Source organism: Nylanderia fulva, unplaced genomic scaffold, assembly GCF_048542155.1.
Source record: "Nylanderia fulva isolate GAGA-0341 unplaced genomic scaffold, ASM4854215v1 Scaffold3, whole genome shotgun sequence".
Classification (NCBI taxonomy): domain Eukaryota; kingdom Metazoa; phylum Arthropoda; class Insecta; order Hymenoptera; family Formicidae; genus Nylanderia; species Nylanderia fulva.
This window is the reverse complement of record NW_028190368.1, coordinates 3,490,453-3,506,342: the sequence shown is the minus strand read 5'-3', so window position 1 is coordinate 3,506,342 and position 15,890 is coordinate 3,490,453. Positions and strand designations below refer to the sequence as shown.

Below are 15,890 nucleotides of genomic sequence, written 5' to 3'. Positions count from 1 at the left end.
CGGAATTGAAGAGCGGCTCTAACCACTGTATATCCTATCAATGTCAAATACCTAGAGTAAAATTCCTGAGATTGTACTTCGACAGATGAGAGTCGTATTGAAATGCTTGATATATCAGGAATTCTTCACTTTTGACACGTCAATTGTATTATAATAGATTAGACAGAATTATTCATTAAAAATTTTCTATTCAAGACCGAAAAGTGTGATCGATTATCATCGGATAGTGAAGATAATTGCAATAAAAATAATAATTATACAATTAATATTAAAATAATAAATGCGTATTTACATTATTTTACATTATTCGAGTATAACAAATCCTCTGAAAACATGTTAACGCAACTTTTCGTTCGACAAAAAAGCTATTGTATAATTATATTGTGAATTTGTATTCATGAGAAAAAAAGAAAAAATTGCCTACAATACATATGTATTCAAGTATAAACTTTAAAACAAAAAAATGTTTTTAAGTGATATAAATAACAATCTAGAAAAATTAAACTTAAGAGAAAAGTAAAAGACATTAAATTCAAAAGTTATTTTTTCTAACAATACGTTCGCGAAACATAACATCGATGACTAAAGTATACTTATATAAGCAATGTCTTTATGTAAACACTACTTTATTTTCCAATTGCAAAACAGAAAAACGCAAAAAGGGAAATAAAAGATGAATCAGATTGTTACATCAAAAATACAATGATGAAAGAAATATTTATACTCTCGCTTACTTTTGTAAAACCATTTGCACAAATACGTGAAATATATTATCATTTTCTTGTATAAAATTATTACGAGAAAATTGAGTGTGCAAATTTTTTACATTTTTGTACTTTACGTTAGAATTGATTATGCATTTACAATTTAAATGTCATTAGCAACAACACAACATTAAATCGTTTTAACGAGGCTACAATTGTTTATCGATAATTCTAATGAAAACTTTACCTAAAAAATATTATCATATTTATGAGTTAAGAATATCATAAATATTGGTTAGTATTGTACAACGACCATTGATGTGCTTGTCTATATTCGAGTGTATATAGTATATCGGTATGATAGTTACATTATTTGAATTACTTTATTATATATAATAGTGGTTCTATCTGTTACAATAAAAATGAAGCATCTCTTATTTGTCGTATCACTTATATCGATGATAATTATGAACTTTAGCCTAAACCTGGAAATTAAATATGAATGGAAATATGTTGATTATGTGTGGGACAGTCCGCAGCAGAACCAGGAAGCAATAGATTCTGGCAATTATAACCGAAGCTCATGCATTTTATATGACGTAGAAAAAGTACCAGGTAGGCTGATACTATTCGAAAGATTAAACAGTGATAGTGGAGCTTTTATATAAAAGCTTTATACATATACAGAGCTTTTATATAAAAATACAAATACCCCTTTATATATATATATATATATATATGCAAAAGCATATAAATATATTTAATATGATGTGTGTTCTGCGTTTTATTATATATTTGCGTTTTATTATATAAATATATAATAAATTCCGTTTTATTATATAATACTGCTAATGTAATGAATAAAATAGACTGCAACAAAATTGTACATCATTTACAACATTTCTCGTAGATGGTAGATTATTCGTTACTTCGGTAAGAGAGAAGGGTGTACCAGCTAGCGTGATGACGGTAACTAATGAAACAGGAGCTGGGGGTCCACTTTTGCGTCCATATCCTGATTGGTCTTGGTATAAAAATGATGCTGATACGAATAAATGTATAAACAGCATCACTAATGTTTATAGTATGTATGTAAGTATTAATATTTTTTATCTTTAAGGGACAATTGCATTTTACACAAATTACTTTCAAACGTATGTGTATGAGCAAAATTGTATATATTACAATACTATATATTATTTAATTAAATCTAATTGCTCTTAAAACAATCATCTACATAAAGACAATATAAATCGAACATAATTTTTATTTTAACACATCAGATGATGGACAATTATCTTTTTCTTCTGGATTGTGGCCAAATTGGAGATAAGCAAGTCTGTGACCCACAACTATTAGTCTTTGATTTATCAACTGATAAACTATTTAAACGTATTATTATCCCAAATGGTGTCGCTAAGAACAAAAATGACACTGGATTATTGACGACACTTACTGTTTTTGTCCCGCCATGTACCGATATAAATGATGCAATTGTTAGTACACACTTTTGTAAATATTGCATTATGTATTAATCACAATAGTCCATAATTTCCAGTTTGTGTTCATGCAAATATATTATTAAATTGATATAACATATTCTGCAATATATAACTTAATATGTAACTATTATATTATTTAAATCATGGCTCAGGTATTAATATCTGATACACTAGGCAATGGTTTAGTAGAATGTGATATGCGTACTTCAAACTGCTGTAGAATCGAATCTGATTACATGAAACCAACTGATGTTATATGCAATCTAGAAAGTCAAACTTGTATCTTAAACGATGGTATTCTCGGCCAAACACTCATTCATGAAAGCAAGTATCAATTTTTAAATTATTAAATTTTTTATAGAATTAAGATTAAAATTTTTAGATCTAGGACTACTTGTTTTATAATTATATATATTTATTTTTGCTTTTTTTACATATATATTATATATTTATTTATTTATATTTATTTATTTTTGTACCGATAACAGAACGCAAAAATAATAACTTAAACATATAATTATTAGTATTTTGATAGTTTTTACAATCTTTAATATTTTCATTACAAATATTTTAGAATTATATTACGCTCCTTTATCGGGGGACAATATATATAAAATGAATATACCAAAGCAATCAGAATGCTCGTTAAATAGCAGCGAGGTTGATAACGTAACGGAGTTAGCAGGCATGTTATCAGGTCAAACTGGACCGATTGCATCTCATGACCGTGTAGTATTTTTTAGCAATATCCCGGAAACATCCATATTATGTGCGGACACTGTTAAAGAAATTAACTCCAACAATTCAGTAAGACATATAATATTTAAACGCAATTAGTATCTCTACATATTATTTCGTAACAAATTATTATTTATAATTTTATTTAATGATCTTTAATACAATTTCTTGTAAAATAAAATATTAATTTTAAGGTGATCATCGCACAAGATTCTGAAAAATTGCAATTTCCTAGTGGAATGAAAATTGCACGTAATCCATTCCATCAATTAATAATCTTGACAAATAGATATCAGAATGTAATTACTGATACATTAGATATAAACGAGACAAATTTCCGTATTTTGTCTATGAATCTAACACAAATACGAAACGAGACAAATTGTTTTGTTTCTAGCGACAAAGAAGGTAATTTTATATTTTGAAACAAAAATAAATACTTTAAAATATAATCACATCGAATACCACATATGCCAATATGTTTTCAATATTTTATAATAAAGAAAATTAAAATTAAATTTTAAATGTACATATCAAATTTCAAATTTACTTCAAAATGTTAATTTATATAGCATAAATACATATATATAATTATTTAATTATCGTAATGCATAATATATTTTTTTAATTACTTCTTAATGTATGTATAATATAAATCTTATTATCTTATCTTAATATAAATTATTATAAAAGAGAATTTTTTAAAAATATAAGTATAAATTTTATCAGAAAAGTAAATCCAGAGTTGTAAAATATACAGAATATTTATAGAAAAATACAAGAAATGTCCTCCAAGTAAAACTAGACCTCCATATGGACCTGGAAGTGGACCTCTAAAAGATCATAATGGTAAACCTGAAGGACCTCCGATAGATCGTAATGATAAGCCTGAAGGGCCTCCAAAAGACCATAAGGATAAACCTAGAAAAGAACCTTCAAAACGGAGAAACTTACTAAATTTCCACAATATGGATAAACTTAAAGAGATGCTTTTAAAAGACGATATGGATCAATCTGGAAATAAATATTCAAAAGATCATAAAGATAAGCCTGAAGATGGACCTCTAAAAGACAACAATAAACCTGGAAGTGGACCTCCAAAAGATCATAATGGTAAACCTGAAGGACCTCCGAAAGATCGTAATGGTAAACCTGAAGGGCCTCCAAAAGGTCATAAGAGTAATCCTGGGGATGGTCCTCCAAAAGACCATACGGATAAACCTGGAGATGAAACTCCAAATAATCATACGGACAATCCTGAAGATGGGCCTCCAAAAAACAATACGGATCAACCTGGAGATGAATCTCCAAACAATCAAACGAATAATCCTGAAGATGGGGCTTCAATAGACAATACGGATAAACCTGGAGATGAATTTTCAAAAAATTATAATGATTATCTTGAAAGTTATTATAATGGTAAACCTGAAGGACCTCCGAAAAATCGCAATGGTAAACCTGAAGGGCCTCCAAGGGGCCACAAGGGTAATCCTAGATATGGTCCTCCAAAAGACCATACGGATAAACCTGGAGATGAATCTCCAAACAATCATACGGACAATCCTGAAGATGGGCCTCCAAAAAACAATACGGATCAACCTGGAGATGAATCTCCAAACGATCAAACGAATAATCCTGAAGATGGGGCTTCAATAGACAATACGGATAAACCTGGAGATGAAATTTTCAAAAAATTATAATGATTATCTTAAAAGTTATTATAATGGTAAACCTGAAGGACCTCCGAAAAATCGTAATGGTAAACCTGAAGGGCCTCCAAGGGGCCACAAGGGTAATCCTAGATATGGTCCTCCAAAAGACCATACGGATAAACCTGGAGATGAATCTCCAAACAATCATACGGACAATCCTGAAGATGGGCCTCCAAAAAACAATACGGATCAACCTGGAGATGAATCTCCAAACGATCAAACGAATAATCCTGAAGATGGGGCTTCAATAGACAATACGGATAAACCTGGAGATGAATTTTCAAAAAATTATAATGATTATCTTGAAAGTTATTATAATGGTAAACCTGAAGGACCTCCGAAAAATCGTAATGGTAAACCTGAAGGGCCTCCAAGGGGCCACAAGGGTAATCCTAGATATGGTCCTCCAAAAGACCATACGGATAAACCTGGAGATGAATCTCCAAACAATCATACGGACAATCCTGAAGATGGGCCTCCAAAAAACAATACGGATCAACCTGGAGATGAATCTCCAAACGATCAAACGAATAATCCTGAAGATGGGGCTTCAATAGACAATACGGATAAACCTGGAGATGAATTTTCAAAAAATTATAATGATTATCTTGAAAGTTATTATAATGGTAAACCTGAAGGACCTCCGAAAAATCGTAATGGTAAACCTGAAGGGCCTCCAAGGGGCCACAAGGGTAATCCTAGATATGGTCCTCCAAAAGACCATACGGATAAACCTGGAGATGAATCTCCAAACGATCATACGGACAATCCTGAAGATGGGCCTCCAAAAAACAATACGGATCAACCTGGAGATGAATCTCCAAGCGATCAAACGAATAATCCTGAAGATGGGGCTTCAATAGACAATACGGATAAACCTGGAGATGAATTTTCAAAAAATTATAATGATTATCTTGAAAGTTATTATAATGGTAAACCTGAAGGACCTCCGAAAAATCGTAATGGTAAACCTGAAGGGCCTCCAAAGGGCCACAAGGGTAATCCTAGATATGGTCCTCCAAAAGACCATACGGATAAACCTGGAGATGAATCTCCAAACAATCATACGGACAATCCTAAAGATGGGCCAAAAAACAATACGGATAAACCTGGAGATGAATCTCCAAACGATCATACGGACAATCCTGAAGATGGACCTCCAAAAAACAATACGGATAAACCTGGAGATGAATCTCCAAGCGATCAAACGAATAATCCTGAAGATGGGGCTTCAATAGACAATACGGATAAACCTGAGGATGAATTTTTAAAAAATTATAATGATTATCTTGAAAATGAATTTATAAAAGCCTACTCGCATTTTAAACTAAACTTTCACAACATTCAGTAAAGAAAAAAAAATTATTCTTCTCAAATATGTCATTTATTAAATGAAATTATCACATACAAAAGAAAACTATATTTCTATGTTTTCAATCAATAAGCAATAATAATAAAATATGTATGTAAAAAAAAAATAAAATAGCATTTTGTACTCAATCCTGTGTTTTTATATTTAAGATATATGTATACTATATATAAAATATTTCATATTTAAAATAATATTGTAATTTTATTAATATAATAATTTTATAATATAACAATTAATATATTAATTTTGGTAATGTTGCATAATTTTGTAAATTTATATTAAAAATATATTATTATCAATATAATTACATTTATTCATATATGCAAATTATCAAAAAAAAAGTTACTTCGAATTATTTTTTTACATTTCCGAAATAAACAAAACGAGCAGCAAAATATTTACATAAAATATAGTTTAAAATCTTTATCTTAAAAGACGCACGATAATGAAAAATCGAGTTCAATATGTTCATACAATTTTATGAGACACGAACAGCAAAATAAAATAAAGCTGAATAAAAAAAAGCGAAGAATAGATCGTATTCTTTTGCATTCCTGGCAAAAGAAACTCATAAATCATAATGCTGACTAACAATAGGAGGCAAAATTAATGTGAAAAATGAGGACTTTCTCATTTATAATCGCAGTTTGGCAATGAAACTATTGTTCTCTTCGACATGGTACATCAAACGCCAATATTGTAAATGACCAAAAGACTTTTGTGAAAACCAATATCTTTATGTAAATTCTGTCTTGTCATTATGCAATTCGTTTTAAAATTGTCGTTTTAAAATTGCGAAACAAAAAACATGAAAAGAAGAAGATAAGCAAAGTCAATATATATTGACTTGTATAAATTTATTTTCTGTGTGTTGTTAAAAGTCTTACTGATAAAATAATATAGAACTTACTATATACATTAGACCCACTTGCAATAAATATTATTATCAATAATTGCATCGCTTATTTTAATACTATAGCTGCAATTTATTTTTATTCAAGGTTATTTTTCTAATAGACATTTTTTGCCTAATGATAAACATTTACATTATAAATAGTTTTTATATAAATACACAACTTTGCTCTAAGAAATGAAGAATTTATTGTTTGTCATATCAATCGATCGTCATATCGATGATTATGGACTTTGACGATTCTTAACTCGAACGTTCTGTATAAATAAAAATATGTTGATTGTCATTAAAAGTCTACAACAAAAGTGGAAGCGACAGATTTTAGCGATTATAATGCCAACTTATATATTTTATAGACAAAAATGGGTTGATACTACTTCAAAGATTAATTAAATTTTGGTAGAATAAATATTTATATATAATATATACAAATATCTCTATATGCGAAAGTATATTAATAAATCTAAAATAAATTATTGTTTAAACAACTATTCTTATTATATTTAGTTTATTGTCAAGTTATTTTGAAATCTTTTCTTTTACATAATATTATCGAAATTTACAAACAAAATCATCAGGAAGGTTTTTGCATAGAATATATTATATAAAATAAAAATATAAGGTCATATTTAATATAACACCGTTTTTTAACATTATAACAATTCTGACGTTATCTTAACTTTTTCTTATATTATATATAGAACCTACGTAATACAATATTTTGCAACATTGTTGAAAAATAATATAATAGTTACTGCAACATGCCTTATGCATTTATCACATTTAAAAAACAAAAACTGTAGGAGATAACAATTGTCTTTATTTTAGACGAACATTATTGCAACGTGAATACAATATTTACAAAATACTTGGAATATTTCTAATTTTTTGTATTTATTTATTACGGATATTTATCTGTCCGATTTCTGTCAATCTATTCTGTTCAATATCTATGAATTCCCTGTATTGGAATCGTATCAGAAAAATTAAATTAATAAAAATAATTATGACATATTTAATCCTAATAGTCGCTTTTTGCATGATTTATATAATTCTCACGACTAAAACTTAAATACGAGATAGATAAAATATATCGCATAAATGAAAAAAAAAACTATTACAAGATATATGATTGCATTATAATATAATAATAATATTTTGCAGTGTTTCCAATAAAATATTAAACTTATAATATTTACAATATTATTTACAATATTATTGCAATATTAAAATATCTATGCAATATTTTAGCAATATTTCGTACTGTAGGGGTGCAAGCAAAAACGTCGTCATTTAATTTATATTCTGATTTTAAGACATACATTTTAATAAACACTAGATGATTATTTATGGTATTTGAAAAGATCTACGTTTTCAAAATTTAGATCTAAATATAATAAAAAATGATTGTGAATATATTAGTGGTGCGTCATATTTGTAACCCTAAATCAGGTAAAAAATGTGCGCTTTTGAGAATCAATAAAAGAGCGCAACAAATGCGAATAATAGATACGAAAATGATTTCAACACAGATATACATATGACATAAATTTAACGCCCGCAGTCGACAGATGACATTATAAGCATAGCAATCTCACCGTTTTTATTCATCGTTCTTTCTTTTCCTCTCGCATTTTTCCGAGTACACGAGCCAAAGGCGATATATACCCTATCAATGTCAAACACGAAGAGTAGAATTCTCGAGATTGCGAATCGACAGATTATTATCGAAGAAGCAGAAATTCTGTGCTGAGTTCATAAAAATGCGAATATACTTCTCGTATCAAAGATTATCCATTCCTGATATATGCCAATTATATGTATATCATGTTACATTAAATACATATAAGATTGTTTACTGATCTTTTATTTAAAAAATGTAATGTTGCATTATTAATGGCTAACTGATACATAACTGAATTGTAAGAAATATTCCAATAAAACATGATAATACGACTGCACAATAAATGCGCATTTACGTTATTGTTTGAGCGCTGAAAATAATTTCTGAAATTAAAAACATGCTTACAGCTCTTTTGTTGAACGAATGAACTATATTCAAGATTTATATTTATGAGAAAATAAAAGAGAAAACGATTGTTTATCATATATAAGCTTGAAAGCAAATAATAGTTTCTTCTATAATTAAGAGATATACTAAAAGCGCTGAAATTTTATATTTGTTCCTTTATATTATTCTATAAAATAAATACTAACAAAATAATAACTGATTTATTACAGATATATTCAAAATATCATGATATACCACAATAGATTTGAACTCGAGTCTCAAATTGACAGACCGAACATCCTTTCATTGAGTCATAATATGTTAATATTCATAATATATTATACAAAAAACAAATGACATAACATTTTTTGTATGCATTAAGAATATATATTATAACGAAACATCTAGATTATATCCAGTCAATTATCGAATCAGTTTAAATTCTTTTCCTTTATATCGTCTTCGAAATGTGTAAACAAAATGAAAAGTATTTGCAAAGGAAGAAAAGGGAAGATATATATACATAGTTGAGCACCATTTCCGTAAACGAAGGTAAAGCAGGATGAGAGAGTCAAGTACAATATGTTCACCGGATTTTACGAGTAGGGATGGGAAAGCGAGGTAAAAGCGCGGGAACGCAAAAGAAAGAGCGGTGAGTGGATCGTACTCTTCTACATCTTTTGCGAAGAACTCATGAATCATGACACCGACTAGAAAGTAAAGCTTCTCATTCGTTATCAGCTGGGCAATAAAACTCTTGCCTCCTTCTAATAGACACGACACTCCATCGTCCCATCGTCTTCGATCCTCTCGCAACCCAGATTCTTCTCTCGACGTTCACCACAAACGAGAGGAGAAGTTCGATTCATGTTAGATAGTGACAGCTTTAACCTGAAATATCTTTATACTTGTGTGTCTGATTGAGTTGCTGGATTTTTTTCGTTATCTACTTGATAACGCGTAATATCAAAGACATATTTAAACTGCGTTAAATATTTTCTTTTTAATGCAATACAATTTTATTTATTAGAATTATTAAATTATTTTAATTTGTAAATATATAAGATTTTAATAGACACGACACTCCATCGTCCCATCGTCTTCGATCCTCTCGCAACCCAGATTCTTCTCTCGACGTTCACCACAAACGAGAGGAAAAGTTCGATTCATGTTAGATAGTGACAGCTTTAACCTGAAATATCTTTATACTTGTGTCTGATTGAGTTGCTGGATTTTTTTCGTTATCTACTTGATAACGCGTAATATCAAAGACATATTTAAACTGCGTCAAATATTTTCTTTTTAATGCAATACAATTTTATTTATTAGAATTATTCAATTATTTTAATTTGTAAATATATAAGATTTTGTTAAATTATACTTTTTTTATTCTAAATAAATAATATACAGAATATTCTTCAAAAAATGCAGTAATTTGGAATATTACTCACTCTCTGTCTGTGTATCTTATGAGTTTGTTATTAATGTATTATAAAATTAAATTAAAAGCCCTAAATTAATGGATAATTTAATAATCCATGTATATTTTAGGCATATAATTTATTTTGTAAAAGTTTGAACGCGCAATATAATAAATATAAATATCTATATTTTCTATATATTTTTCTATATATTTTTGCATATCGAGAAAGAATATTAAGGGTGCCAATTCTGCACCATTATACCAATACCTAGATAATTATATAGATTATAGTCAAGTTCTGAATAATCAGCTTAAAATCCTCTGACCAAATAATGAAAAATGTCAATATCACACGTCTCTCTTTCTTGTTCCCCGTTACAAATCCAATAATCTTGATTAAAAGTGGCAATAATATTATCTACAAGGCTCATTCGCCATCGATGTCGTATTCATCGGAGGACTTCTCTGTCGCAAATGACATAATTTAATTAAGTAATCCGAGAGATATAACAGGCGCGAATGATATTTCAGGCAATTCTCCGGTTTGCAACACGCATTAACGTATCGGCAATATAGTTCGTTAATTTCTTCTCGATCAATGTCCAACTCTTGTAGTCTGCACTTGTAGAGAGAAAGGATTATTCGATAACCTCAAGGGAAATTGAATTTAAGAAAGCGATCAACAATTCAAATACGATTCTATTCAATTGTGTCAAGTGTCGATTTATTATATATCGTTTTATAATTATTTAACATCACGTAAAAATAGTATATGATTTATGACATTATATGTATAGATACTAATTGATACTTATTTACATTTGTGATTTACATTTAATGATATACATGTTCAAAAACATGTATAAATTCTTATCAAGAAGAAAGAAAAAAAGAAAAAAATATTAAAATTATACTATCAAATATCGGACATGAAAAATGTGTTATCTTAGATGTCATTTAAATAAATTATAAGAAGTTGAAATAAAAATGGACTGTTGACAAAATCATAGACATAAGATTTCTAATGTAATTAATATTATAATAGTAAAATAAATTAGTATTACTGTAAAACAAAAGGCTCAAAACAGGTAAAGATATATGTGGATCTATAAAAAAAAATTTTAAAGCGTGTAAACTGCTTTTTATAAAATTATCATCGAATCTAAAATTTCTTAGAATTTTAATCTCAAATTTTTTGTTATCATTATTAACGTACTTTCTTAAATAAAAGCAATGGAATAAATGTCACTGATCACAAAGCTGCGACAAGATTTCAAGTTTATTAACTTTAGTGAAAACATTCACACTTATCTTCTCTATCTTATATTTCTCTAATTATAACAGAAAAATTTTCACTGAAAAATTAGCCATTCACTAACATGCTATTCATAATATTTAACTGATTGAGGCTGTACTTATCACTGAAACTGCTATCCGTAAAAATATACTGATTCTATTTAAGAGAGTATAATCTACTTTTCGCACACTACATATTCCACAGACTTACCTAAGAAAATAACTTATCTAAGAAATTAATTTCTTAATATACATATAATTACATTGTTCTAGATTCTAGAGTCACTTTATTTCAACCAACCATATACTTATACATTCACCCGTTCAGTTACTATTCGAAGAAGCATCTACTGTGCTCCAGTTATTTATTGACTTTCCTGAGATTCAACCTCTTTCTCGTGATCGGTTTCTCGCTTTATCGATCGTCGCGTTCATCCCGCGAGAGGAAAAAGTGAGAAAACTTAGGCGAGAACGACGAAAAGTTTTGCCGTTACAATATAAAAGTTTCACGTGCGACGAAGAAGAAGAAACGAAGCAAAGATCCTCTCTCGCGCTCTCTCGACAAACGAAACGTTCACGAGACGCGCAAGCAGTTGCAGTTGCACCGCATACAAAAATTCGAAATACACTCGACTGCATTTCTTTCTCTCTCGCATCCATCTCGATGTTCTCCACAAATGCGTTCGCGTCACCCTGGTAATCGAATTCCACGGATTCGCAATTATTTCGAAAGTTCACGACCGACCGGTAGGTTTAACGATCCGTACGTGATAACGACGGGCGTGCTTTGGAAATCCGCGACGATTCGACGTCCGGCACCAGATGTATTTCCGGCGTACGTGAGATCCGCCCTGATCACAGAGAGAACCTCCAAATTAAGCAGCCTTAACTCCAAGAGTTAACTCCTTTTTTCCAGAAAACAATTTTCAAGAAAGTTGTTTAAAATTCAGATGCAAACACTTTGTATATACCACATCTGAGAATTTACACATTTGTCAACTATTGATCAAACTAGATTGCACAAATTTAAAAGAATTTTTGAAAAGATTTAATTTTAAAACCAATCTAATTATCAACACCGGAAATTAAAGTTTTTTTTTTAAATTTTTAACGAAGGAACTCTCAGAATTTCTCTCCAATCCTTTGAGCTTCCATTATAAATTAACACATCAGAGTACTAAAAAAATGTATGAGACATTCTTCTGCATAACATGCTCATCTATAATTATTGATTGCAATTTTTGTGTATTTATTTATAAGATTTGATGGTTTACGAATTATATGACAGATTTTCCATTTTTTTTTTTGTTTGACTTCAATTCATGTTTACATTTTCGACGAATGTCAAATTTGCTTCTATCAAAATTTTAAAAGCTTTATTGTTTTCTTTCTTTCAGTACAACTAAAAATACATTTTCCGGAATGTTATTTGCGAACGACGTACGAAATCATTCAATGACGTGAACATATTGTTTGCGAACGTATTATTTACCGGTTTATCACTGTTTGAAAACGTAATTAACATATGAATCATAATTATTATAATAATCGATTATTAAGCAAATAATAATTTCATAAATTAATAATGTAATCATAAAATATTTATGTATATATGTATATGCATAATAAAATAAGTTTTTGAACATTGTAAATTTTCTGTGTTTCACTGAACTTTGTTTCTGATCTTTTAATATTATATTATTGTGTTTAAAATGTTTTTCTTATTGATCGTAATCAGTCTGACAGCAGATAGCTTTCTCGCGAATCATATCGGACTTTTAATTTTTTGTTTGGCTCATTCGCGATTTTCAGTGAATGGCAAACCTGTCAATATTTCAAAAGTCTTTATTCTCTTTTCCCACTCACATCTAGTTCGTCCAACGAAATATAGGATACAAATAAAAATAACTATCACTTAACATTTCACAGAAACAAAATCAATCGATGACTAACATTATTCATTTAAAATATTATTAACAAATATTATACAATAGTGTATATATTTATTTAACATTTTTCAAATAATATACTTTGATTGAAATTTCTCAATGTGTAGCAAAAACCTATATTTCGAATAATAATTTTTTCATTTCAGAACCTTTTGAACAGATGAGCAATCAAATATTTACAACTACTTTTATTCTCGATTTCTACTGTAAAAAATTAAGCAATCAAAATTTCTCTTGGATATCTGAATTATGTTTTTTTTTATTATTATAAATAAATATTAAAAATGAGAGATACTTTCAGCAAAATTATAAACTTGTCCATGTAACATAAATCCGCTGTTACAAATAATTCCGCTCACTTTTTCAAGACATTTAAAACAAAAGCTGAAAAACGTATTAAACTTTTATCATTTACGCGTCCTGAATTGCATGTTGCAATCTCTTTTAGTTTGAAATAGTTTTACAGATTTATATACATAAATTATATATTTATAACTAATTTTTTTCTGATAAAGTTTAATGGCACGTCATTATCAGATGTTACATTGCTCAACCGCTGGGGATCTGGTGTATGTTCAAAGAAACGTATTTCGAAAGAAAGAATCTTTCTTATGTTACTGGGAAGAAGAAATGATGCAATAACGCAATGCCGTGAACATATTATTACCTTCGTTACAATGGCGATATCGCCCGCGGCGAGAACCTATTGCCCTTAATATATCGACACGAAAGGCGATCAATAATTCGCCATCGGTCGACGTTAAATCACTTGCTCGTAATACGACCGTACTTTTTTTTGTTTCGCACTGCAGATTAAATATTGCAGCGACAGTGCATCGCGAAATCGCTAGATTTAATAATGCCCGTTTGCATTTCAGCTTATTAAACGTTAACGCTGATATCTCGGTAGTCAACAGATATATTATCTATTTGATAGAATAGAACGAGAGACAGTACGGCTTATGATGTCAGATGATATACAGATAACGTATGCAATAATTCTTTCGAAGTAATCGCAGTAATAATTAAGCGCGTCTTTCAAGTGCGAAGAAAGTTAAATTTGCTTAAATAAATAATTTTTCTATTTTTTAAATCAATTATCTTTAGAATTCTTTGTGCGAGAAGCTTGCTTCTTGTGTACCAGGTAACATCGAGATTTTAATTATAACGGATTAAGTCAAACTCTACTGATCGCGCATTCCGATTTTATTAATCTCTCGTCTCGAAGTTCGCAAAAGATAGACATAGAGTGTAAGATGAAGTAACGTTAATGCGACCCGACCACAACGATGCAAAATAACGCAAGTTGCTCCGTTTAAGAACGACCTTCCGAACCGCTTCCCTATCTCGTATCGCGTATAATCGGATTAAGGTAAGTTCTCCGGGTGCCTTCCTTTAAGTTCCGGTTAACTTTCCATGGGAATATCCGTGACGCTTGAACGATCTGAACGCTTCAGCAACATCGTGGTTACATCAGAGCTTGCTTGTTACATGATACAGTATCATTTATTTTCTCTTCTACAATTTCCTAATCTCTCTCTCTTATAAATCTCATTTCTTATATTTACACCAATTATTCCAAGAAATATAAAAGAGAAAGAATTCGAATTTCTTTGCAGTAAGTATAATAATATTTTATTTTATATATGTATGTGTATAAAATCTAAAATAATAACTATTAAATACATTTCTCAAAATAATTAAGAGATTCAAAAAATAGGCACATTTTAATAGCTGTAACTTTGTTTCGAAAAATAAGGATTTAACTTTTAAAAAAAGATTTTAAAGCTTGAAATCTCTATTTTCGAAAAGTCATAGCTTTTTTGCATTTTCTTCAGTTCTGATATTTTTTACATACAGAAAACGACGAACATAACGAAATGGAAAATTTCCTTCTCACTTTGTAGAAGCATCCATTTACAAGAAGATCTGAAAAAACTTTTTTATATGTTCACGTTAAAGCCTGAAGTTTTCCCTGGAAAATTTTTTTTTTTTTTTTTATTTAAACTGCAATCTTTTCTTATCAAGTTATCGCAAATTGAAAAGAAAATGATCATTTTCACTTTGATCGTTCATAACTCCGTTAAAAATCATTGTACAGCAATTTTAAGAATGGATTCTTAAAACTGAATCTTTACTCTATAGTATGATATAGAGACTGAATGTTTTTAACTCGTTAACTTTTTACAAAAGGTAAGCAGTAAAGCAGAACAATCTTTTCTCCACCTTCTAATTTTACTTAATAATCTTTAAATTGCCTCAACATAAAA

General features: G+C 29.3%; 2 protein-coding genes across 2 annotated transcripts in view; both read left to right on the top strand.

Moving 5' to 3' along the window:
• The window catches only part of LOC114929154 (junctional adhesion molecule B-like), a 102,319-nt gene that overhangs the window by 31,175 nt on the left and 55,254 nt on the right, over nt 1-15,890 (top strand). The gene's annotated exons all lie outside the window — the stretch shown is intronic.
• On the top strand, nt 1,020-6,156 carry LOC114929134 (uncharacterized). The gene is given in 8 exon segments (XM_029300552.2): nt 1,020-1,319; nt 1,615-1,796; nt 1,988-2,200; nt 2,359-2,530; nt 2,781-3,013; nt 3,139-3,352; nt 3,716-4,640; nt 4,642-6,156. Coding segments are annotated over 8 exon segments (3,498 nt in total). The 5' UTR covers nt 1,020-1,126; the 3' UTR covers nt 6,008-6,156.